Source organism: Scatophagus argus, chromosome 3 (assembly GCF_020382885.2).
Source record: "Scatophagus argus isolate fScaArg1 chromosome 3, fScaArg1.pri, whole genome shotgun sequence".
In the NCBI taxonomy this organism is placed as follows: domain Eukaryota; kingdom Metazoa; phylum Chordata; class Actinopteri; family Scatophagidae; genus Scatophagus; species Scatophagus argus.
Window position 1 is genome coordinate 26,688,651 of NC_058495.1, and position 25,686 is coordinate 26,714,336.

Below are 25,686 nucleotides of genomic sequence, written 5' to 3' on the forward strand. Positions count from 1 at the left end.
GCGGCTGCACGCGACGTCATGCACCGACGGTCGACGGTGGATGACGAAAGATGGCGAACGTCCTGATGGGATTTGTAGTTCAAAAGAGCAAAAACAGTAAAAAGAACAAAACTGGTCCTTTGCTTCAGTTGAGTTTAGTGTGGTTTATGTATTACAATATTACAAATTTCTTCTCTCAATATAACAACAACTTATGAATAAATTTGAACCAATGAAAAGTATAATTGATTATGTTTTTACACATTTTTAATGCCGTTATCTCAGGATCACAAGTTAAACAAACAACAAAACTGGTTTTCTTGAGATAACTTAGTTTATCAGGAGAAAACTTCTCTTCTTCAGATGGGTGAGAGGGGACACACCCACCCTGCTGGACAGGTATGGGAGTTTCAAAGCTTTTGCCATTTGTTGTAAGACTGTTTAGTCTGTTTGATATGAGGGCATTTGCATTATGACTAATTACTGTAAAGGATGGGTGTAACGTAGTAATGTTATGTGGTGCTTGTTAGAGTGAGACACTGGTTAGATAAAGTGTTGGTTAAAGGTGTGACAGATTACATGCAAAGTGTGTTCATCTGATCCTGTGCACGTTTGCATACAGAAATCAACTCAAAGCTGGAAAGAAACTTCCTGCACTGGAGGGTTCTGAGTGGTGTAATAAAGAATGTATGAGACCGACATACAGTCTGCTGTGTTGATCAATAACGCGTCTTCCCTTCCCTGCTCTGACATTCTTAGATCAATAAGTTCCTACAGCTGTCAATACAGCAGTAATGAAATCAAACCATCAGTTCTCTGGTTTCACTGTGTATATACAAGCCATTTGTTTTCTTCTGTAAACTACTGATGAAATTTCTCCACAAATCCAGAATGAAAATCACTTCACTGAGAGACTTCACCTGCATAAACTGGCAACTTGGTCAAGATAATGAGGAAGATGGGCCATTTGAGGGGACCACTGAAAACCTCCAGAAATGTTTTACAGACTGAGAAACTTCACCCAAATTTCCATCAGCACGAAGGTGCGGAGATGACGAGTCTTCATCTTCTTAACTGTTGTTTTAATGTGAGGTGGAATGAAAAGGCTGCTGTAACAAATGTAACGATTCAACAGAAACCTGTCGTCCCCAGAGCCGCATGTTCCTGCTTCAGTTTGTGTACGAGACAGTTAAAATGCAGCTGATCAATGCAGCAAGTCGCAGTAATTTCTTGGTACAAATCCAAGTCTTCAATGAGCAAGAGAACAAGCAACAAGTGCAAACAGTTTATTGAGTTTTCTGGACAAAAAGGCCTCCTGTTTTCACTGAGAAAAAGAGTCGATTTATTCAATCACACTTGTTAAAAAGAAAAGTCCTACCAACAGAGTAGCAGGACTGAGTTTATTTACAAGGTTATATGTAAAACAACAAAGCAGTCACTATCAAAAGCAAGAACATAAGAGCTGCCAGTCTGCTGCCAAGCGGGTTCCCACACGTCCCACTTCAAAACGCTGTGGAAAGACGGCGTTCTTCTTGACAAACGTCGACCCTGATCTGACTTCACCGTAGCAGACGGCAAGCCTAAATATTTCTCTACAGGGATCGATAAACTGCAATGTTCAGTCAGTTAGCGAATGGACAGAAACTGCATTAAGAAATGTTCACATCATGAATGAATCCTTTAGGTGAAAGATCCAAACATCTTTGCACAACAGTAAACTGAGTATCTGTGGGTTTTAGACTTAAAAAACAAAGCGATTTGATGACAACACTTGGGGCTGATGGACATTTCTAAGCTGTTTTCTAATGTTACAGTGACAAATCAGTTGTTAAAATAATCATAATCTGCAGCCCAGAGTTTCCTTTATCTGGTATTTATTTATTTATTTTTTACCAAACAAAAATTAGTCCAACATATTTAAATCTCTTCAGTCGTGATGTCTGATAAAAAATAATTTCCTTGTGCTCATAACAAATATGAAGCAAAATTTTCATGCAGCCTATCGTATGCTAAGCACACTTACATGACATGAAAATACTGAACTTGGATGAACAAGTGTTGCATATGGTGGGGCTCTGCAGCATGTTGTGCGAGGAGGACCAATCAGAACGGAGGATCAAAGCTGCTGCTCAGCTGCTGACAGAGCTGGAGTTTCTGGAGGGATAAACAACCAGATTGAGCTCTGAACCGCAGGAGAAGAGCTCACACTTTACTAAACTTTTGGAATAAAAAGATTTATCTGCACTCTGTTTCTCAACCTGCCTGCAACAGCAAGCTGCCCTGTGATGGAGGCTGCTGTAATTAATCTGTCTTTGTCCTGTTGACTCTCAACTGGAGTCAACTGAGTCTGTGGTCAGTGGTGAGTTCAGTCAGAGGCTGGATAACCTCACACCCTCGGTGACTAGCTTAAAGCTAATGTATGGTAAGGTGCTCTGACTGTTTGGGATGAATAAACACAACTGATCCCACAGCCAAACTTTCACTTTGTTTTCTGTGTGAACACCAACACAGTTTGATTTGCATTACATTAGAGACGTATTTGATTGTTGAGTCTCATTCCCTGGTCATCAAATACCAACAATGTGGGCTGCTGATGCACCACATCAGCATCTGAATTGTTTGTGAACATAATATTTAACAAGAATTTAGCACTTTGCCCAGGACACAGAAATCTTCCGTGAAATGTGGACCAGTAACATAAACTATGTTGCAGCCCTCGAAACATACTACACTTTCCATCATACACTTCACAGAGCCACTCACTATTAGTTTTGAAACATTTTTATAAAAACATTAAAGACTGGAACGGATCAAATTCATGATGTGTGTTTTTGCAGACACGTGTAGGAACCCTGCAGCTCGGCTAGTGCGTTTTCAGTTTGTCTCCAAACAGCGTCATTAGGAGTCCATGCAGGAATACCACAGTGAGGATGAGCAGAGTGCTGGAAACAGGGCCAAACGACAGCAGGGCTCCAAACATGTAGAAGAGCAGCAGCAGCAGGATCGTCCGGTAGCTGGCCAGCGGACGGAGGCTCAGCCTCGGCTGCCGGTTCCTCTCCAACGTCCGACGGGTCATCGGGCTCTGCTTCAGTTTGGTGGTGGCATCCGGATCGGTCAAGTAGTGACGACTCAGACGACCCAGGAAGTCTGGACGTGAGCAGAGCGCGTTCATGTGGCCCGCAAACTGCGTGAAGACGACAGCAGAAAGACATGAACATCTGTTTGGTTAAAGGACTGACAGGTTCAGGCTTTGGCTGTCCAACACTACGTAGCATTCATGAACCGAACACGACAAAAAGCTTCATCTGAAGTTTTGGTCATTTGGAGGCTGCGGCAACAAGCTGTGAACACAATACTGACGTTTTATCACCCTTTGTGTTTATGAGGTCAACATGTTATATAACAGTGATATTATCATTGATCACATGACGAGCCACAAGGCCAGCGTTAAGTCCAGTACGCCCCCTCCACCCTTCAGCTCTGGTCTGGTCTCAGCAGCTGAATGCTCCCCTGGGTTCACCAGCTAACATCCCCCTGCTGCAGCTGAAAACCGCACCATGCGAGCAGCGAGAGCGAAGTGGTGAGCTGAAAGATGCCCGGACGCTCCGCAGAGCCGAGGGGAAGGTGCGGTCATGTGACTCACCCTCTCATTGACCAGAGAAGAGATCCTGTAGAAAAGCCTGACCAGCAGGGCGCTCTCATAGCTCCTAATGGGCTGCAGCTCCGGGTCTCCTTGGTAGTGGATATCAAACCTGCGCAGTCCACTGATGATCTGCGCACACACACACACACACATACACACACAGTCAGGTTTTGGTACACACTTCTAAAGCCTTGCACTCCTTCTCCTGTGCAATAATCTGAAATACTGACCTGCCTCCTACCCAGGTCTGTCAGAATCAGTCCATTCTCTCCCTGGATGCAGTCTGGCAGCTGCATGCTGTTGCCGTCGTCCTGGGAGGACCCCAGGGTGGATATGAGCTGAGTCAGCTGTCCTTGGTTCAGCTACAACACAGAGACCTCCAGTCAGGATGTTTTTACATCACCGAGTCACAGAAAAGTCCCCTGAATGAGCACTTTGACGATAACAACACACTGAAATTACACGATGACTTAACCCTGACCTTGAAGATTTGACACAAGTTCTCCAAAGCTTTGTCCAGGAACTCGTGGGTCTTTTTCAAACATTCCCCACTCTCCTCTGGCTCAGCCCCAGGGAAGGTGTTGTTCAGATCAGAGGAACCAATCCCGAACCAGGACAGGAACGAGTTACTGGCCGCCGCCTCACTCGAGTGATCCGATATCCTCTTGGCTGTGTGTCTGGCCTGTGCGATTATCTGGATCAGCTTCATGACCTGTGAAATGGGCAGAATGTTTACAATACGTCAAACAACAAACAAACAACGACCGCAACCTCAATCTGAACAGAAGAATCCCACACGATGACTGAACTTACTGCTCCTCTGAGCTCAGTGCCAAACATCTGCTTGTACTGGCAGTCCTGGCCTTCCAAAGAATAGACGTGACTCTTCACCCTGAACACCATGTCTGTCATCACCCGTTGCCGTGACGACAGGAAGCTGCCTCCTTGGCTCGGCGTCAGGTAGCCGCGGGGCTGCCGGTGGTGGAGGACGTGTTCTGGCTCCAGAAACAGCTGTTCTCCTGGTGACAGATGATTGGCAGATTAATTTTATTTTTTTAAACAAGATTTTCTTTGCTGTTGGTGCAAAGTCAAACATTATCTTAATATCTTAACGTAGGTGATCAATGGGGGAAGTTTCACCCTGATGTCACCTGCAGGGTTTTGGCATTTGAGCTTCAAGGGGAATCACGGTAGTCTTGAACCTGGTCTCTGACCTGAGTTTGTGGTTACGCAAAATGGATTTTACTGTTTAACAAAAAGGTGTGCAGGGATCCTTTCTGCAATGCTGCTGGACAGTCAGAGTAACGAGCTCAGCCTGTGAGATCGGCCCCACAGGATTACATTAACGAGGTGATGAACTGGACCAGTCCCAGAACCTTTGCTATGTATGAATTATTTACACATCAAAATGTGTTTAAAAACACCAGAATTCTCCTTTAACCTTATTTAGAGGCAGCTGATGAGTTTTCTTTTGACACATATAAAGCATATGGCCTTATTACCACAAACACCACCTGCAGATAAAATCTGTCCATAAAAACCTTCGTCTCACGTCTCTGTTCTCACCTTTCTGGATCATCTCAGCAAGGTTTGGCTGAGCGAACACTTTGGCCACCCTGAACACCATCAGAGCATTTTTGGCGTTAACCAGATCCGTCCTCACACTTCGGTTCAAAAAAACCTGGAAGAGCTTTGTGTAGAGGAGCAGGTTCTCCTGAACAAACGACTCCCTGGAAAAGAGCGACTTGACGTCAGAACCAAACAAGCTCAAAATATTTTCCTGTTTGACTCGTGTTCGCAGGAAAACAGGAAGACTCGATGAGTGATGAAGGTCAGACGTCTGACTCACCATTTGTCAGGGACTGTCCTGCTTTGCTCTGGCTGAGGGTTGGTCTTCTCTTCAGTGTATCTCCACGGCTGGATGTAGCTCAGCCACGTCTCCAGCACCTGAACACGGAGACGACACGTCGTCGTCAATACTGTTGTCATTTCAAAACCATTTAATGAAACCAATAACAACAAAAGACCAACCCCTCAAAAAGATTTTTAATGGGTTTTTTAAAAAATACTTTACTGTAATGTTTTCACACAGATTTTCACGTCTTTTACTTCTTCTACCTGGTGACAGCAGAACACTGGCCCCACCTGGTGACAGCTGTCCCACCTGGTGACAGCAGAACACTGGCCCCCCCTGGTGACAGCTGTCCCACCTGGTGACAGCAGAACACTGCCCCACCTGGTGACAGCTGTCCCACCTGGTGACAGCAGAACACTGCCCCACCTGGTGACAGCAGAACACTGCCCCACCTGGTGACAGCAGAACACTGCCCCACCTGGTGACAGCAGAACACTGCCCCACCTGGTGACAGCAGAACACTGCCCCACCTGGTGACAGCAGAACACTGCCCCACCTGGCAGCCCTCAGGTAAAAAGCTCTGAGTGAGACGTACCGCTCTGAAAGAGGCATCCAGAGGCCAGTGACCGAAACAATGCTGGAGAAACAGGTACAGTTTCTGCTGCACAAAACGCTGCACCACCACCCTGCGGGGGAGAGAAACGTCAAACACTGTGATGGTTAAAGGAAGAGTTCAACCAAAAAGGAAAGTTCAGTCACTTCAAGTCATTCAGTCACTCCCAAGCTGAAGGAAAGTCAGGTGAAGTTTCAGCTTCAATTTCAGGTTAGAGTAAATAACATCTTTAGAACTCAATCAGGGATGTCAGGGCTTCTGGTGACTGGGATTAGACCAGCTGGGTTTGTCAAAATGTTTAACACCGTAGTAACGATGACCTAAACTAGGTTTTATATGATACTGTTTAAAATGAGCAGCAGAATCATCCAATAAAGACCAAGAAAAGGACAAACAGTTGAGAGAAAGACGAGTCCACAAAAACAGATCTTCAAATCAGCTCAGCGTTATGAAATGGTGTCGGCACGGTGAAGCTGACCTCTTGAACTCCTCCAGCGGGCTGGTGTGAGTGTGCGAGTGGGCTGAGGGCGAGGACGACAGCTGCTCCGGCTTCAGGCTGTTGGAGAAGGCGTGCAGGTGCTTCACCAGGAGACGCACCACCAGCACGTGCTCCTCCGTCGGGCTGAAGGGCTCCTGAAAAGGCAACCGGTCACAAAGTGCTGCACAAACACGACACCCAGTCAGCTCCCAGGTTCAACAAGCAGCCAGTCATGATGCATCCCCATCCAAAAGCAGCCAAGCAGCCACCAGAGGCTCAGCGCACTTTCTGTTTTATAGAATACAGAGGTCTCACGCCTGTCAGTGATTTGGTTCTGTCACTGGGAGAGACTCGACCAGTTAGTTGGTCCCAGCACCAGTCTGCAGCTCTGTTCAGAACTGAGCTCTGGGTGCCTGTGAGACCAGGATCACTTTGCTGTTTGACATCAAACCCTGATCCCACAGGAGCCTGGACGCTGTGGAAAACTTAATAAAAACAGAATGCAAAGCCTCGCTAAGCCCACGTACTACCATCCTACTGACAGCCATGTGTTTCATGGCCAGTCCTGATCCCATCACCAAAGCTGAGCGTGTGTCAGCTAGCAGATTACAGCATTCTGTTGGATTTATGTTTCCCACCTTCTCTGCAATCAGGACTGCAGCTTCAGACTGAACTGCAGCTGATACTCAACATCAGATCTGTTTCAGCTGATCTGTCACTGGATTAATTTCCTCTCTTTTCATAAAATGACTTCATTTTCAGTTTGTACCCTGCTAGCAGGGACACTAATCTGTTTGTCTCATCCCAAATTGAGACTATAACCCGGTTTCAGACTGTCACAGTGATGAAAGATTTTATAAAGTATGTCTGATAATTTAATGTAATCTCTGATAAATATTTTTCCATCCTTTTCCTTTTGAGGTTATCACTTCACCACATCTGTAGTTTATCAAAATATCGTGATCCGTTACATTTTAATAAATATGCAGTAAGAAAGGTGGGACCTCAGTGCTCCGTTAACGGCTAACAGCAAAGCTGCTCTCTCAAAGTGGTGCAGTTTCCTCTCCTAAATAAAGTCAGCAAACACAGCATTACCTCTTTCCACATTAAATCGGTTACATTAAATAAAAAAAGATTATAATTAAATAATTTTTATGTTTGTAATGTAGTATCTTTTGCTTTAGAATAGAAAGAAACCATTATCAATCACGTAAACATGCAAAGCAAAGCCCCGTGTTAAACACACAGCAAACAAGAACCACACTTAAAACTGATCAGCCATTCAAACCCAAAGCTTCATTCCAGGACTACTTTTTCCTGTCAAGGATACTTCTCTGCTGAAATTCATAATTTACAGTCAGACTGGAGGCCTCATAGGAAACAAAAAGCAACGGACTGTAAGTGAGCCGCACAGCAGAAGAGTTTCGGTTTCACTGCTGACAGCAGCCCATCATGGAGGACAGGCCTGATAATCTCAGGTCAGGACCAGAACTGCAGCTTGTGGGTCCCTGAAGGAAAGTAAACTCTGTAGCTTCCTTTGGACTTGCTCACGTTAAAGTCACATGTGGTCCTCCAGAGCCCATGATCAGAACTGCGTCCATGAAAACGGTATGTTATCTATCAATAACAAAATAATACTAATTATTTTTTATAATAATAAAAACATCGCTGTGGTTTAACCAAGCAGTGTGAGAAACCTGGCTAAAGTAAAACCAGTCCGACATGAGCAGGGAGCTACTGTCATTTGGACTGGACCGTCTGTTATTATTTGGGTTGTGGGCAAGAATATAATGTGCACCACAACTCACCTCCACATCCACCTTCTCTTAGCCGACCTGTTTTATATTTTTTAGAGAAGCTAAAACTGTTCACATCACGGCTGCTGACGCATGCAGCTAACATGTGCCAGCATCAGGTGGGACGGTGGAACAGTGTCTCACTGCGTGTCAGAGAAGTAGCCTTGACTGTAACCTTAACTCACTGAGGTTTACCTCCAGGAGGCCCCAGAGGGGCGGGGGTGAATGAAAAGGTAAAAGTACTTGGTAGGTGTGGAGGGTCCCAGAGCCTGGTGGGACGTGGGGTTGGCACGGCATGCTGGACATACTGAGGCGATACTGCAGCAGCGCCAGCTGTTCACCCGTAACCACCAGGAGGGGAGAGGAAGACGAGGAAGAGGAAAGTCGATGGCACAAGGTGAAGGAGGAACAGACAGTGAAGAGAGAGGAGGGAGGACAAGGTGGCGGGAGGAAGACACACATGAGAACAGAGGAAAAAGGAAAAGTACAACCAGATGGAAACAATCGGCCAAAAATGTTTGAGGAGGAAAGAAGCAGAGAACAGGAGAGGAGACAAACAAGAAGATATTGACTGTGGGAAGACAACGTTTGAACTGCTGGGGTCGATGAAGAGGCGTTTGCTGCACCGCACACAAACGGCATCACATGGCTGCCGGGACGGGAATCATTTCACACACCAAACTGGTGGATGTGCCAAAGGACAAACAGCAGTTCTGAAGATGTGGACATTGATGGAAATATTCCATAAAGGTTAACGATGACCATCTGTAGATCGACTGTAAGTATGCACTGCCTGATTTATCGATGTCTTAATCTTTATTTTTTACATGTTTTAAAATAAAAAACACCAGTTTGTGTGTTTTAGGATATTCCAGTGCATACTGTATAATCCATATGTGATATTCAAACTGCTATTAATCATTCCCATCCCTGCAGGTTAACATCATTAACAGTGGAATCTGTTGAAACTGGAAGATGAGTTGAGCCAATAAAACCCACACAAAACCCTCCAGTCTAACAGGATGCACACACACACATAACACCTCAACATGGTGGTTAATATTTCGCAGTATCATGCAGTACAGGGGAGGCACACTTGAAAAAACTGCAGCATTTGTACTGCAGGTTTAACAGCAGATTGCTTCACTGTTTCCTGTGCAGCCTTACAGAGCAGTAACATCACACTCCACACAGAAAACTGATCTACAACTATTCTGATAACGGATCAATCTTCAAGTGATTGTTGAACAACAGTTCTGGTTTCTGATGAGAGGATTTACAGGTTTTTCTGCTCTCATGTCATGGTGAATATTTTGGATTATATGTCAGACAAATCCAGACATTTCAAAACTGTTTTATCGAGTAGTATTAATCATCCGAACAATCAATAAAGAAAATAAATAAGCAACACACACTCGGTTACTTTACATTTCAAAGTAACTCCAGACAACAATACTGCTAAATAAATACTGAGGAAACAGTGTTGTTGTTGCTGTTGTTGGGTCCACGCAGACAGAAGTACAGGCCTGATCCTCCATGCTGTGTGTACATCACAGGGAAAAGGGACAAACACCAACATAAAGTCTCACTGTGATTTCTTTTAACTGGTGTCCAATGAGGACAGTGTCCCCGGCACCACCCTCTTGTCAAAATATGGTCACCTCAGGCTACAATAACCCAATATGACAAAGGCCGTAATGCCAACCTCGAAACTTCAAAATAAGTGTGGTTACTGTGGCTCTGTCCACTAATTATAATACAGTCTAAGGTGACGCAACCTCAGGTTGTAGAGATTCGGAAAAGGCAGAAAAGGAACACTACATCAAGGGAAGCCGTGTGTGAGCCTCTGAACGTCCCAAATAGACTCTTTTATTATTAGAATTATTCTTAGAGTCTGACTGTAAAGTAAACACAGAAAGCAGCCATCTGGACTGTCCACCACAGCTAACTGATCAGGACAGCTGGCCTGAAGTTACACTGTGCTGCTCGATCCACATGCAACACCAGCAGACCTGACAGGAAACAACAGGGACATTTGTCCAAGGGCGGTCAGACATTTCAAAACTTAATTTCTGTCAGAGCACCAGGGATAAAAACGATGATGATGTTGGCATCTCTGCTGGGAGATACCTGGCATGAGAATGTCTGACTAACCCTGCATTATTGTGCACCCTGGACAGAGTGAACAGAACCCTTCGCCATGTTGTGACTTTATGTTGGTGTTTCACATGCAACCACACACAGAACATACAAACAAACACTTGGTGACACGTACATGCAGCATGCAGAAGTGATGAAAAGAGGCAAAAGCACCACTACCGGGAACACATGCCAGATTCCTTAATGCAGCAGCTTCACTCTGCAGCTACTTGTGCTATAAACTCCAGAAGAGGATTTTTAAAAAGCACACTTCAGGTATAATCCAGAAAACATGATGATTTTAAAGCAGGGAACAGGGATGTCTGCTGTGCATTCACACAAGTTGCTCAAAAAACTACACATATCAAAATCATATCAGTGCAAGTAACTCAGCAGCCAAACCATCTGGACAGAAATGTGTTTGTCTGCAGTGTGAACAGAGTTATGGATGAAGCTGTCCTTCATTAATGATCAATAATGAATTCAACTGCATAATTTTCTCTATAATAACGTTTGAGGACAACATCACCCTGGCCTGCTCAGGGGTCACTTGTTGCTAGGACATCTTAAAACTGAGCTCCGTTCACACTGTAACAGAACAGAGCTTTAAAGGAGGACCTCCTAACGGTGGCCACAGGTTCCCATCCTGTGCTTGCTCCAACATGGGACACAGAAGGTGGAGGTGTGTGTGGGGGTGTGGGCAGCCAGTCAACAGCCAGCCGTGCGATGTTGCAGTGCAGGGAAGGATGTTGAGGGGACATGAGAGGATATCTGTCTTACCTTTACCTGAGGAGACTGCAGCTTCTGGTACATCTCCAGAGAGTAGTGATGGAGCCAGATCTCCACAAACATCTGACGAAACACAAACAAAACACACAAACACACACACACAACATATTTTTATTTCTATGATATTCCCCATGAGGGAAGCTTCTTGGATTTTTCTGATCTTCTCTTTTTGGAAATGCTTCTAAACTCCTTCATTTTGACAGGGTTCATACAACATTTCTCCAGCTGCAGTCACATCTGTCCATTCTGTTTAACAGCAGACAGGTTCACCCCATTAAGAACAGCGACACTGTAGGCATTTACAAGGCACAGCAGCTTAACTTGATTACTTCCTAAATCACCGACAGAACCTGTTGTTAATCAATGTTCTGTGCAGTTCTACACATCCAAAAGGTTCATACAGTGAAACTGTTTGCAGTGGGGCAGCTGTTCTCCTGATAAATCCTGAATACATCAGAGCTTTCAGGGTCAAGTTGATGACTACAGTTTTTAATTTTGTGTTTTAAATGTCCCATGTTATCTGCAGCATTGACTACTGTGAAACGAAATAAAGGATTTTCCAAGGATTACATTCAAATTGAAGAATATTCCTGACTTTGAAAACAAAGCAGTACAAATTCTGCTTTCAGAACCTTCTGTAGCTCTCAGACACAAAAGCCCAGGGGTTCATGATATTAACCTTCTGTATCTGGGAAGCACAGTGACCCACAGCTTAATTTGTGTCTTACTTGTAGCAGCGTTTCGGACCTCCAGATTTCCTGTGCTGCAGGGTCTGCGTTAACTGAGGGCTGATGGAATATGTGGTGTTTCAGGAGACTGGGGCTGTGAACGCCATAACCAGCAAAAGGAACACTGGAGGATCTATCAGGAAGAGAGCGGAATATTGTTATTTTGTCATTAATCAGTGTCAAACGTTGAATTGGTCCAACCTCTACTGTAAGTTTCTTCATCATAAGGTTCATTTAAATGCAGTACATGAGAATTAATTTTCATGCCTTCTTACTAAAGTCTTCAGGAAGACACAAATCTATAAGAATCATTAAATCTTTCTTGCATTAAATACCTCGGTGAAGGTGCAGTGACGGAGCCTCTGGAGTCAGAAAAAGGGGAAGGTGGCACACTTCCTTCACTTGGGAGGAAGTATTTGAGGTAAGTGTCCACAAGGACAAAGTAGGCACTGTCAGTGGAGCATCCAAGTTGGCCTTGAGGGTAGTTCTGAGAACATAAAACGTACTGGTCAGTTCTCCATGTGAGGAAACATGACAGCTGCCTTGGTGGGCTCCTACAGCAACAAGACCCTTTATATTTTTGACATTTCTAATTTAATACTGCACAAAAGGTCAGGCAGCTTTAAATGGATCGGGGAAGAACATCTCATCTGTAGAATTAATAGCAAACAAATAAAACTTTATGAATGCACAGTTTGTGTTTAACAGCCCAAAACAAAGACAACTGATTAACGAACATCACAGACAGACCTTTGGCAAACTCACCTTTGGCGCAATGAGACAGAAGGCAAAATTAAACATGAAGAATTCAAAAGGATCTGCAGAACATTAAGGAACAAACAAACTGCACAACTGTCACATATAAACGCTCCTGACAGTGAGAATAAAGCCTTCTGCTTCAACGTCACTCAATAAACACCTACAGAGAACATTTCATGGTTGACTTATTGTTTCAGTGGGAGAATTTAGAGCAAATTTTATCATATTTGATAGTAAACCAAATACATTTGAGGTCTAATGTCTTCATTGGACGAAAACAATGAGTGAAAACAGTTTCAGGTCATCACCTTGGACTTTCAGAAGCATGGTGATCAATTTCACTAGTTTCTGACATGTGTGGAAGCTTGATGTACATTTCAGATACAGATTCACTGACGAAGACAACAGGTCTTCTTATTAGCAGAGATTTTAAAAAACAACATTTAAGGTCTGAGTGTCTGTTCTGTACAAACAGACTGATTAGCGTGTGTGCTGAAGGATACTGAGTGCAATGTTCAGAGTCAGCAGACCAGACAGCGGGAACTGCAGCTTGTTGTGGAACAGCGGACATTCGGGGAGAACTCCCTCCTGGATGCAGGCCTTCACTGGACCCTTAAAGACACACAGAGTATGACAAGAGCCACAATGTTGAACAGTCACTGCATTTCAAATATAAAAAGATTACGAGACTGTGTAGATGAAACATCAGATGAAACATTTTCCTGACATTGAAAAATTAAGTATTTTCCAAACGCTCGAGTCTTTGTTGTTTTATGTAAAAAACACTCTGCAGGAAGCATCAAGCTCAGCAGCTCAGGTTTGAGAACAAATAAAGACACAACAGTCTGATAAGACAGCTCATCTGCCACTCTGTTAAAAACAGAGGAATCTGCTTACATGGAGCAACTGAATCTTTATTCAGTTTATTAAACATGCAGATGGGATGCCAGGGCTCGCTCTAAAGTAACTTCAGGTAATGATGCAAATGTTCTCACCGGGAGATAGTTGACGGGTATCTCATATTTGTACTCTTCTGCTTGAAGTTTATATACAAGCTTCATCATTGGCCCACTGAAAACAAAATCAGATAAGAAAGAACAACATTAGCCTGTGAACAGTGAGTGAGAATACACTCAGCTGATGTGAACACAGCATCGCCATGTTGATGGAAGAAACTGTGACTACCTGGGGCTCAAAAACTCCATCACTATGTTGTACTCGTTGCTGCGTGAGTGCAGGAGTCGCAGGTTCCAGCCAGCAATGACGCCGTCCAGACTGCCAAACACACTCTCCACCAGCCAGGGGAAAACCGCATGCAGCTCCTGCACACACACACACACACACACACAAAATGTTTGCTGTTCTTCCTTGTCATTATTTGACTGTATAACACAATGCAAGTTCTGCTTGAGAAAAGAAAGACAGTGTTGGAAATCATACATCAGAGCACTAATGCTCTCCTACCAATCAATGGTCTGCAGTGTTTAAGTGCTACTTTTAAGTTTTTTCATTTTTTTTCATTCATCCATTTATGAAACTTTAGCTCAGTGAGGAGCATAAACGGACTAAAAGCAGAATTTTCTTGTACAAGCTGGCCAAGTACAACGACAAATAAATGAACCTTGAACGTGCCAGGAGGACTCAAAATTAAACAACTTTAGGTGCACTCATGCCTGGAACATATAAGGCTTTGCATCAGTGACTGTGCTGACACCTGAACTCAGGGATGTCCAGAGTGAGACGTCTGCAGCTGCAGAATCACCGTGACCGCACTGTACACTCAGACTTTAAGTTTAGAAGTTTAGATTCTCTCTTTCTGTGAGCAAAGTCCAAATTACAGCACAAATTTGATTTTCAGAGCCAATGAAGACACACTGAGTGGAAACTGAGTGGACACAGGACTCACAGCTCTCTGCTCTTACTACAAGCTTTAACCATGAAGGATCAAGTCGGCCTTTCCCTGCTGTGTCCAGTCAAGAAACAAACAGCTGACCAAGTCTGAAATGTCGAGTCACAGACAAAGAAGTCTTTTACAAATATTTCAAGCCAACAAGATTCACTTTGCGCACACAAACAAAGACGCCACCTCATGCTGTGTTGTTGTGTTGCTGAAATGTTTGGCTGTATGAAGATTTATGGATAATAATTGCAGATTCTTGCATGTAAACACGCTGAAGAACAAAACAGACTGTAACTGCTGTGATTAACACCTTTCACAACAAATACATCATGGTGCAAAGACCAGACAGTTAGCGGTACCTTGGCAGGATATTCATCGATGACCTTCACCAGATCCTGGCATCGCTGGAGGAGAGTTTTGGTGCTTGAATCAGCTTTAAGATTGGCCTGAGCAACAAGTTTTACGACACAATAAAAAGAAAAAAACAATGGTTAAAAACTCAATCAGCTGCTGGTGTGAGCTGTACGACCGTATATTTAGTAGTTACTAAGAGTGAGTTCGATGAATGACTGGATTAAGTTTCTTCACAGCCACCAGTGGATATCATGTTGTAGAAAAGTGTTAACGGTCGTGTTAGGAGACCCACCAGCAGGAAACTGGGCTGCTGTAACGTTGGGGCAGCCATATCTTTTTCCTCCTATGTACAGTCCACTTGGATCCCACCTGCAGGTGGAAAACACGTACAAACCTTTTAACTTTCCTTAAACAACTTTCCTTTGCAACCTAGCTTAGCATTATGTTAGCCCAGTCGGCAGAAAACAAACGGGATCACTGAAACAAATGGATCCTGTGATGATAATCCAACAACAATGTCTCCCACTGACTGGAAAACCCAGTGGACAGACAGTCAATGAACCATGCAAGTCGGCAAGAGCAGGTTAGCTAACGTTAACAACAGCTAACTAACAGCAGCCAGCAAAGAAACGGAAACTGACAGCAACAGCCGTGACGTAAAGTAAGTTTCCGTTATAAACACAAACTGCCAACTCGGAGTAAACCTTTACACGGTCGGCTCAACCAGTCTTTACCTTCGCCGCAGTCAGAAAGTAAAATAACTCGACTGCTTAACCATCAACACCGTCTCCATAAGCGTAATTCAAACAGGACTGAGCGTGCGGCTGCGGCGGCGCCAGTCGTCTTCTTCGTTGGTGTTTTTTTGGTGGTCATTAAGTTGTACGCTACTGCCACCTTCAGGCTTATGTGCTCCAATATGCATCACCTACTTTCCTCATAAAAATAAAAGAATAGAATAGAAGTAGTAGTAAAAAATCACCTTATTATCTGAAATTAAACAGTAGTTTTTGTTTTGTGTTCTAATCTAGGGTTGGTGGGTAAAAACGTAGTATTAATACCTTTATCTTTTCAGTTCATTTCAGTGCTTATGTTGTCTCTAAATAAATATGTTGTAACACACTGCACAACGTAAACCTGGGACCGTACAAAAGTTCTGGTTGGATTGTTGGGGTAGAAAAAAATGACGTTTACATTTTCTTCTTAATTAATCCACAATAACTGTGAGGATATGGAATCACTAGAATGTATTAACAAGTTTTTATATATTACATCCCATAGATTACATGACGATTAAATACATGATGGAGCTGATGCCAAGCCAGTGCATATGGGGAATTTATTTGACTTTTTGAAGTTTCTTCAGCAGATACAAACAGCAACAGCAGAACTTCCCCTGAAGCTGCATGTTACACGCTCATGTATCTCCTGTCCTGCCAACATGTGTGAGTGCTGTGTTCTGTTCCTCTCAATACTTTATTCACAGGGTGATCATCTCTTCTGCTATGAAGTCAGAGGTCATCTGTGTACACTGACTAACCACAACATGAACCCCCCTGACAGGTGAAGTGGATCACATTAATCATCTGCTTGTCTTCACTGCAGAGTTCTGGGGAACCTTTGGCTTCTGCCAGTCATGTGGATGTTCCTTGACATCCACTACCCACAGGTGGGAGGCCTTGAGGCCACCTGGAGGCCCCACCCTCAATACGCAGGATCCAAAGGATCCAACATTCCCATGCTGTAACCACAAAATCCCCCTAGAGGTCCTGAGTTCCTTCCCCTGACAGCTCAGAGCTGTTGTGGTAGCATAAGGGGGACCTACGAAATATCAGACAGGAGGTTTTCATGTTTTGGCTGATCAGTGTATGCTGCACATGCAATGTGTAAAGTAGAGTTTTGCAACAAATTTCATGTCAGCTATTTGGTACCATTTTGCAGATGTACTGCAGAACTGGTGTTACAGAAGGACGGTTCCACTTCCCAGTTCACTGTTCTATGATACACTTATCTGGAAGCTCAACTGCTGCACAGCATGTCTGGATGTATTTCAAATGATGTTAAATGCGGAAGAGACCCAGTAGAAGTGTAGAGTAGTATCTGCAGAGACAATGCATCTTCCTGTATTTTCTCTTTCTTCAACCTCTTATTGCTTTGTTGAGGGCGTTTCTCTGCGTTTGGGTCGTGAGTTTGTAGCGTACAGCCAATAACGGTGCACAGGATGTGAGGTCACAATACAGGCTGAAATCATATCAACCAGGTTATGTCTTTGTCTCTGTCCTCCACTCTGTCTGTGTTCTGGTTGGATGAGGAGCTGCAGGTCCATCAGTCAGCTCATAACACCGTCCTGCAGGGCTGCAGAGGTGTGAGCATGATTATTTGTGCTTTAGAAAGTAACCACCATGAAACAATCAGAAGCTTTTCTAAGCGGCATGTTCAGGGGTCTTCAAGGATATGAGGCTGAGAATTACTGGTCCAGGAAGTAAAAATACAAATTTGACAGAAAAAAAGAAGATAGAATTGTCATAACATCAAAAAAGTAAAAGTCAATCACCTGACAGTTTCTGAATTATCTCCCACTGCTCTGTTTCACTGTCACACAGACCTTCACTGGTAAGATCTTCAGTTTGCCCAAAGTGTGAATGAATGGAAACATCCTGTCAGTGAAAGTGTGTGTGAAGGTGTGTATGTGTGTGTTAGTATCAGGATCAGAGAACCACAGCTTTCCTCCATTCCAGTCCAGATTCACTCTGATCCTCTGGAGCTTCTTCTGCACTACGAGATCAGTGTGTGGAGCTGATGGTGACCATGCTAAGTATTTATCTTCTTTGAACCATATTATCCACAGTCCAGACTTTATGTCTCCTTTTCTCTGGACAGACTCTGAACACACACCCAGCATCCAGTCTGGACTGTCTCCAACCTCAACATCCCAACTGTGAGTTCCTGAGTCAAAGCCCTCAGAGCCCAGGACAGACCAGTACTTAAACCTCTCTGGATTGTCAGGAAGCTGCTGTTCCTCTCCTCGTCTCACGCTGCTCAGATCTTCAGACAGGATGAGGTTTGGAGCAGCAGTGTTTGGATCCAGAATCACAGGAGTGTAGGAGACCTTCTCCTTCATCTTGTTCCAGATGTTGAAGGTCAGGTTGCCCAGGTGTTTGGCCTCGTCTATCAGAGCTCCTGGGAGCAGCTGTGGCTCATCCAGCAGGGGGCGCTGCTGGACTCTTTCCACTGCAGCCTTGTAGTTGTTCAGGAATGAGACGTCTTCAACTCTCAGCTCGTCCTCTGTGGCTCTGACTGTGTCTGAAAGAGCTGCTATCTGTCTGCTCAGAGCCTCCATCTTCTCCTTCATCATCTGACTCTTCTGCTCCTCTTCCTCCCTCAGTGCAGCCATCCTGGCCTCCTCTTCCTCTTTTAGAAACTGGTGGAGCTTCTGAAACTGATCCTGAATCCTCCTCTCTGTGTGTCGGGCCTGGACCTTAATGTGTTCTGCTGTTTGATCAAACTTCACTTTAACTTGTTCAAGAACCTTCAGCTTCTCCTTTAAGGGCTCCAGAGTTTCCTGAAGTTTCTTCTTGTGTTGTTGTGCAGCTTCATTGATGGGTCTGAATGTGTGGTTGGTGTGCTGTTCTGAGTCTCTGCAGACGAGACACACTGTCTGCTGATGGTCCAGACAGAAGAGTCTGAGTTTCTCAGAGTGCAGACTGCAGAAATCCTCTGAAGCTCTCTGATGTCTCTTCAGCAAGACGGCCTCACACAGGTTCTTCAACACCAGGTTACAAGGTGGTTCTTCCTTTGAAGATCTTCTCTTACAGACTGGACACTCACGTGTTTGTTTCTCTTTCCACCAGATGTCCAGACAGTCTTTACAGAAGCTGTGGCTACATGACAGAACAACAGGATCTCTAAAGATCTCATGACAGACGGGACAGCAGAGATCCTCCTCTGATGTGGAAGCCATTTTGTCTCAGAGTGAAGCTGAAAACACAGCAGACAGAAAGTCCAGTCAGTCATGACTTCCCTTCCTCCTCTATGACTTCACTGAAATTTACTTTCACTTTGAGTCGTGTTTCAGTCAAACTCACCTTCAGTGTGTGGAGAGGTTGAAGCAGCAGTCATGAAGTTTTCCACGTTTCTCTCCTGGAGCTGAACTCACTCAGAGGAAGTCGTCAGTTTGATCTGAAGGTGAATCCGATCGTCTGGGTTTTCAGTCTGTGTGTCTCTTAGTGAGGAAGAAAAAATAGAGTGTTTCCTGGTTTGTCTCAGGTGAGTCAGGTGAGGGGCGGAGCTTTGTCAGAGCCAGGGGAATATGGCAGGAAGATATTGGAATGGGTGCTGTGGAATCATCTAGGTAAAGGGAAACGTCAAATTTTCCATAGAAGACCTGCCATGCAACATTTCAGGTAAAGGCCACCGTGTACCATAAGGACTCTGTCAAGGACAACATGAAATATCTGAGGCAGAAGGTACAATGGAGTTTAAAGTTGTAATAAAGTATCATGGAATACTGTATGTAAGTGTCATGTGGAATATTCTTAGGTGTTCAATGTGTTCAATGTCTAACAACAATACACACTTAGGTTCATAACATGTAGAACAAGATGGGAAACAAGAATCACTGAAAGGTTAAGTTGGTATGTGAAGGCTCCTGTGGATCTCTGCAGGAAGGAGAACAGCTCAGTGGGAATCATCAGGAGGCACGTGTTAACTCCTAACATTAAAATGTTCAAAATGTGGAGCCAAATTCATCCCTGATGTCCAACAAGGACCAGAGCTACACAAAGCACAAGAATCAGCTTCAAGTGTGTCTTCACAACACAGTAAACTTTGCTGCTTCTTTAACAAAATAAATCCCAGCTGGTTTTGTGTGATTCGTGTTTTGCCACACTGGGATGCTTTCTTAATAAAAGCTCCATGACTTCTGACCAGCTGCCTCTCTGAACGATAACTGAAGAAGATTTGATGAAGTCCAGAAAGCTTAAAATGTTCTACAATAAAATGAGACAACAACTTTTAATCAGAGTTAATGAGAAAGTTTCTCATTAAGATGAAATAAGTTGTTACGGCAATTTCTTGTCTGCCTGTCACCTGTTAAAAAAGAAACAAGAAGACTGGAAGGGCAGCATGCACCAACATGTTTAATCTCTATAGAGAGGAGGCAGCACACAGAACCACACGGCAGTAAGCAGTTCAGAGGTTTGTCCCGTTGACTGAACACTTCATCACATTTTTGGTCCTTTGGTCCTTTTGTTTGGAGCTTCACAAACATTCCTCTGCAGACTGATGAAAAACAGTCGGACACAATAAAAATCTGTGGTGATCAAGATGTCATCCTGCCCTCTGCTTTCCCCAGGAAGGGATTTACGATGGGGCAATAGGAGGAGCTTCACCAGGTCATTGTTTGGTCACTATAGCAGTACATGACTAAGGCTACACACTACATCAAGTATAAAATAAGAGTATAGTAGCTTAGCCTACGACAAGCTACTGAGGGGTTTGTCCCCGGAGCGACCTTTCTGACGCGCTAAGCTGTCCCCTCAATTTCCTTTCTTGGTCAGGAATGACTTCACACGTCTCCACTGACTGTTCCATACAATATTTTATTCTCGATGCAACAACAGAACGTGTCCATTCATCTTCCCCATCAATCAATACCTGTGTCCTAGCGACACACTAGCGGTCAAAAAAACGTTTGCCCTTCCTTGGTCACACAACATCTGATGACCCCTGACTTCCCATTACGTTTATACCCTTATGGCCTGAATGACCACAGCACCCCTTGTGGTACCCACAACAAGTATACAATCACCATGCTTCCCCATAACATTGTGTTTGGCTCATACAAAGAGTATAACATTATCGCATTGATACTACAAAGCATACAAAGTTTCCATCACAAGGTCATTGGCCAAAAAACAATCAGATGTCAATCCTGTTTTACTTTGAGATGATCCTGAAGTTCAGCTTCAGATTTGCAAAACTATTTCTCCAATAACCCGTCACAGATTCTGATCGATATTCTTCTTCTCCATTGATGAACTGAGCAAACTGCAGTGCACTCATTAACCTGTGAGTGTGGTTTAAACCACAGCGGTACAAGCATGAGTGCTACAAAAATGTTAGACGTCTGCTGTGAAACTGACTTGAAGAGCTTTGCTGTCCTCAGAAGAAAAGCACCTGATTTATTCTGTTTTCTGATTGTGCCTGTAACACTGTAGATTCACATTCATTTTTGACAATAAATGTTAAATTATTACAATCATTTTCTGTGTGTGTTGGCTTCAGTTATCAGTGTGTGTGTGCGTTACAGCAGAGGGTTTCAAACGGCGAGCTGCCTCCACCACGTGTGCCCGACAGAAACGTGAACACGCAGACATGAATGCAGGACTTTAACTCGAAACCGAGTATTTTTACACGTGTTTGCCGTCTGAATACTTCAAACTCTGACTCGGCTGCCTGCTGCTGCCGTTCTGGAAACACACCTGTCACACCTGCAGATTCTGAGCTGAAAATCAGTTCTGGTGTCGTGCAGATGAGATGACACAAAACTCAGGTTGTCTTTTATGGATCCTTCACTGTTTGGAAGCACGAGCCACCGTCAGCATCACACAGATGTTCCTCCTCAGCTCTCTGAGCCGACAGCAGGACACACGTGACTTCACTCCAGGTGTCATTCAACCTGTGTGTACCTGCTCACCACAGTTTGAGCCCCACTGCAGCTGGAAGGTAACGATGAACATGCAGGACGCGTCTCCATCTGCTGTGATCATGTTAGCTTAGATTCCCCTCACGTTTGAGATTCTAAACTCTTCATTTTAACAGGAACACAGCATCCTCACCAAGAGGCTGTTCATTTGTATACATGCATACTGCACATACAGCATTATCATTCCATATGTGTCCCATCACCGCCTTACAGTTTACACTCCACTTGTATGCACACATCGTGTGTTCTTGTTAATTGTTGCTGTTACAGAATTATTTACAGACTCCCATCAGCCTCCACATGAAAACCTCCTGCCTGATATTTCGTAGGTCCCCCTTATGCTGCCACAGCAGCTCTGAGCTGTCAGGGGAAGGGACTCAGGACCTCTAGGGGGATTTTGTGGTTACAGCACGGGAATGTTGGATCCTTTGGGTCCTGAGTATTGAGGGTGGGGCCTCCAGGTGGGAGGACACCCGTCTCATGGCCCAGCTGTGGGTGGTGGGTGTCAAGGAACATCCACATGACTGGCAGAAGCCAAAGGTTCCCCTGCAGAACTCTGCAGTGAAGACAAACAGATGATTAATGTGATCCACTTCACCTGTCAGGGGGGTTCATGTTGTGGCTGATTGGTTTGGAACAAAAACTACCTGGTTAGGCTCAGGAAGAGGACTCGCTTTGGGTTAAACTGAGGACACTGACATGTTACACGTTACATAGACGTCTTTAATGTAATCAGGTAAACATGACAGTTTGCTGAAAAGCTCAGTTCCTGTTCTGACAGTCTGTCAGGGACCAGGACGATCTCCCCGAATACAGGGATCTAGGCGAGTTCGGATTCAGGTGAAAGAGGTTTGAAACAGGAAGCAGCGAAGCTTCAGGTGCCAGGAAAGAAAAGACCAAAAACACCAATACTCTAAACACAGTTTGAGATTAGACAAAACACAAGAAAAAATGGCAATAGCATAGTACTGCCCTCTGAGACTTCCAGATGCTGAATGAGGCTCCCTTAAATAAGGCTGCTGGTTGAGCCCAATTGGTTCAAACCATTATCAAGGGGATCACCAAAATCATAACGGTCCATACAATATTATTAATCATAATAAATCAACACCAAAATAAACAATGCACCATTTCATTTACCCACACACCATATATTCACACGTCACACAATAACTCTGTACAAATACTCCATAACCAACACAATAATGACACAGTCATATCAGCACTCAGCCCTGAAGGCACGTCAGGCTGAGTTAAAAATCATTGAATGTCTTGGAAAAGTTTGGAAAACACAGAGTGTGTCTGTGTTTGCTTGTGTTGTGTGTGTTTGCTTCCTAAATGCTGCACACACGTCTTGTCACACTGATGAAGAGCTTGTTGAGCTCTCAGACGCCATAAAAACACGACCTTCATGTATATTGATGGATATTTTTTCCTTAACGCTGCTGTCCTGGAGTCTCTGGGTTCACATTGTTCACCAACAAATTTGATTCTGATTTAACTACGACTTTAACATTTAATATTAGATTAGAATCCTTCTGCTTGCTGCTGTAAATGTCTGTTCATTTATTATCTTCCTCTACATCAATAAATTTACTGACACGTATTAGAAGTGAGCAGTTGTTCAACAATCACTGAATTCAAATGAAGACTATCTGCTCTGTTTCACTGTCACACAGACCTTCACTGGTAAGATCTTCAGTTTGCCCTCAATGCTAATGAATGGAAACATCCTGTCAGTGAAAGTGTGTGTGAAGGTGTGTATGTGTGTGTTAGTATCAGGATCAGAGAACCACAGCTTTCCTCCATTCCAGTCCAGTTTCACTCTGATCCTCTGGAGCTTCTTCTTCACTACGAGATCAGTGTGTGGAGCTGGTGGTGACCGTGCTGAGTATTTATCTTTATTGAACCATAACATCCACAGTCCAGACTCTATGCGTCCTTTCCTCTGGACAGACTCTGTACACACACCCAGCATCCAGCATGTACTGTCTCCAACCTCAACATCCCAGCTGTGAGTCCCTGAGTCAAAGCCCTCAGAGCCTATGACATACCAATACTTAAACCTCTCTGGATTGTCAGGAAGCTGTTGTCTCTCTCCCCACCTCACGCTGCTCAGATCTTCAGACAGGATGAGGTTTGGGGCAACAGTGTTTGGATCCAGAACCACAGGAGTGTAGGAGACCTTCTCCTTCATCTTGTTCCAGATGTTGAAGGTCAGGTTGCCCAGGTGTTTGGCCTTGTCTATCAGAGCTCCTGGGAGCAGCTGTGGCTCATCCAGCAGGGGGCGCTGCTGGACTCTTTCCACTGCAGCCTTGTAGTTGTTCAGGAATGAGACGTCTTCAGCTCTCAGCTCGTCCTCTGTGGCTCTGACTGTGTCTGAAAGAGCTGCTATCTGTCTGCTCAGAGCCTCCATCTTCTCCTTCATCATCTGACTCTTCTGCTCCTCTTCCTCCCTCAGTGCAGCCATCCTGGCCTCCTCTTCCTCTTTTAGAAACTGGTGGAGCTTCTGAAACTGATCCTGAATCCTCCTCTCTGTGTGTCGGGCCTGGACCTTAATGTGTTCTGCTGTTTGATCAAACTTCACTTTAACTTGTTCAAGAACCTTCAGCTTCTCCTTTAAGGGCTCCAGAGTTTCCTGAAGTTTCTTCTTGTGTTGTTGTGCAGCTTCATTGATGGGTCTGAATGTGTGGTTGGTGTGTCGTTCTGAGTCTCTGCAGACGAGACACACTGGCTGCTGATGGTCCAGACAGAAGATTCTGAGTTTCTCAGAGTGCAGACTGCAGAAATCCTCTGAAGCTCTCTGATGTCTCTCCAACAAGAAGGCCTCACACAGGTTCTTCAACACCAGGTTACAAGGTGGATGTTTCTTTGAAGACAACGTCTTACAAACTGGACACTCGCGTGTTGGTTTCTCTCTCCACCAGGTCTTCAGACAGTCTTTACAGAAGCTGTGGCTACATGACAGAACAACAGGATCTCTAAAGATCTCATGACAGACGGGACAGCAGAGATCCTCCTCTGATCTGGAAGCCATTTTGTCTCAGAGTGAAGCTGAAAACACAGCAGACAGAAAGTCCAGTCAGTCATGACTTCCCTTCCTCCTCTATGACTTCACTGAAATTTACTTTCACTTTGAGTCGTGTCTTCAGTCAAACTCACCTTCAGTGTGTGGAGAGTCGGCAGGTTGAAGCAGCAGTCATGAAGTTTTCCACGTTTCTCTCCTGGAGCTGAACTCACTCAGAGGAAGTCGTCAGTTTGATCTGAAGGTGAATCAGATCGTCTGGTTTTAAGTCTGTGTGTCTCTTCAGTGAGGAAGAAAAGACAAAGTTTTTCCTGGTTTGTCTCGGGTGAGTCAGGTGAGGGGCGGAGCTTTGTCAGACCTCCCATCAGAGTCCTGCAGTGGGTCGGGTACCCACAGGTAGTTGCTGAAACGTATAAACAAAAATATATGTATCAGACTATCATGTACAGATTGTCATAATCACCTTGTGGTCAGTACAGGAGCTCCGACCTTTAACAGATACGTCACTTCGTCGCGACCTTTTCCCCCGCATTAGTTGGAGCGTCGGGATGGCGGATGAAATGAAAGTGAAGTTTGCAACTGGAGCTCATGAAATCGTTGAAAATGACTGGAATGAGAAGTTCGGTCCAATAGCAGACGAAGTAAACAACACAATAAGTGGCTACGCAGCGTTTAAAACATGTTGCAAGTTGTGATTGTTATTTGGGGCTGTGAAAGAGCGAAATGCTCAAATGTGTTGGAGGACAAGAGATTAACGCACCATGTTCACCTGAAAAGTAAAACCCTTCAGTGGGAGTGCTAATAATTTGTGTGTGATTTATCACGGCCCGGGCGGGTACGGATTTAACTTTGATATAAGAACGGGCAGGTGCGGTGCTGTATCGTACGGGTGCGGGCAGGTGATGTTGATGTTCAGATGTATTGA

At 44.3% G+C, this 25,686-nt stretch overlaps 4 protein-coding genes across 10 annotated transcripts in view; all 4 read right to left on the reverse strand.

Annotated features, from left to right (window-relative positions):
• The window catches only part of LOC124057033 (nuclear factor 7, ovary-like), a 546,992-nt gene extending 522,021 nt beyond the window's left edge, over nucleotides 1–24,971 (reverse strand). The window contains exon 1 of the mRNA XM_046385107.1: nucleotides 24,899–24,971. The gene's annotated coding sequence lies outside the window, so the exon portion shown is untranslated. The remainder of the gene's footprint in view (nucleotides 1–24,898) is intronic.
• Nucleotides 1,251–15,915, reverse strand: smpd4 (sphingomyelin phosphodiesterase 4). Of its 4 annotated transcripts, none has more exons than XM_046385065.1 (20): nucleotides 15,768–15,915; nucleotides 15,326–15,402; nucleotides 15,039–15,125; nucleotides 13,965–14,101; nucleotides 13,775–13,850; nucleotides 13,283–13,391; nucleotides 12,786–12,838; nucleotides 12,356–12,507; nucleotides 12,021–12,153; nucleotides 11,290–11,355; nucleotides 8,608–8,697; nucleotides 6,569–6,723; nucleotides 6,073–6,163; nucleotides 5,472–5,569; nucleotides 5,189–5,352; nucleotides 4,436–4,641; nucleotides 4,104–4,334; nucleotides 3,853–3,984; nucleotides 3,623–3,751; nucleotides 1,251–3,163 (listed from the first exon to the last, which is right to left on the reverse strand). In XM_046385065.1, exons 2-20 carry the CDS (start codon nucleotides 15,362–15,364, stop codon nucleotides 2,843–2,845), a joined length of 2,469 nt encoding a protein of 822 aa, XP_046241021.1. In that variant the 5' UTR covers nucleotides 15,365–15,402; nucleotides 15,768–15,915; the 3' UTR covers nucleotides 1,251–2,842. The 4 variants fall into 4 exon arrangements, with proteins under 4 accessions (XP_046241021.1, XP_046241020.1, XP_046241023.1 ...); XM_046385064.1 differs by having other exon boundaries at nucleotides 11,284–11,355; XM_046385067.1 differs by lacking the exon at nucleotides 8,608–8,697.
• On the reverse strand, nucleotides 16,261–25,354 carry LOC124057031 (nuclear factor 7, ovary-like). 4 transcript variants are annotated; one of them, XM_046385104.1, is made up of 4 exons: nucleotides 25,225–25,354; nucleotides 19,116–19,252; nucleotides 17,585–19,008; nucleotides 16,261–17,377 (listed from the first exon to the last, which is right to left on the reverse strand). In XM_046385104.1, exon 3 carries the CDS (start codon nucleotides 18,989–18,991, stop codon nucleotides 17,600–17,602), a length of 1,392 nt encoding a protein of 463 aa, XP_046241060.1. In that variant the 5' UTR covers nucleotides 18,992–19,008; nucleotides 19,116–19,252; nucleotides 25,225–25,354; the 3' UTR covers nucleotides 16,261–17,377; nucleotides 17,585–17,599. The 4 variants fall into 4 exon arrangements, with proteins under 4 accessions (XP_046241060.1, XP_046241059.1, XP_046241057.1 ...); XM_046385103.1 differs by having other exon boundaries at nucleotides 16,261–17,385; XM_046385101.1 differs by having other exon boundaries at nucleotides 16,262–19,008.
• LOC124057032 (nuclear factor 7, ovary-like) lies at nucleotides 22,446–25,040 on the reverse strand. Its single transcript, XM_046385105.1, has 2 exons — nucleotides 24,899–25,040; nucleotides 22,446–24,790 (listed from the first exon to the last, which is right to left on the reverse strand). Exon 2 carries the CDS (start codon nucleotides 24,771–24,773, stop codon nucleotides 23,388–23,390), a length of 1,386 nt encoding a protein of 461 aa, XP_046241061.1. The 5' UTR covers nucleotides 24,774–24,790; nucleotides 24,899–25,040; the 3' UTR covers nucleotides 22,446–23,387.
• Nucleotides 25,355–25,686: the final 332 nt, after the last annotated feature.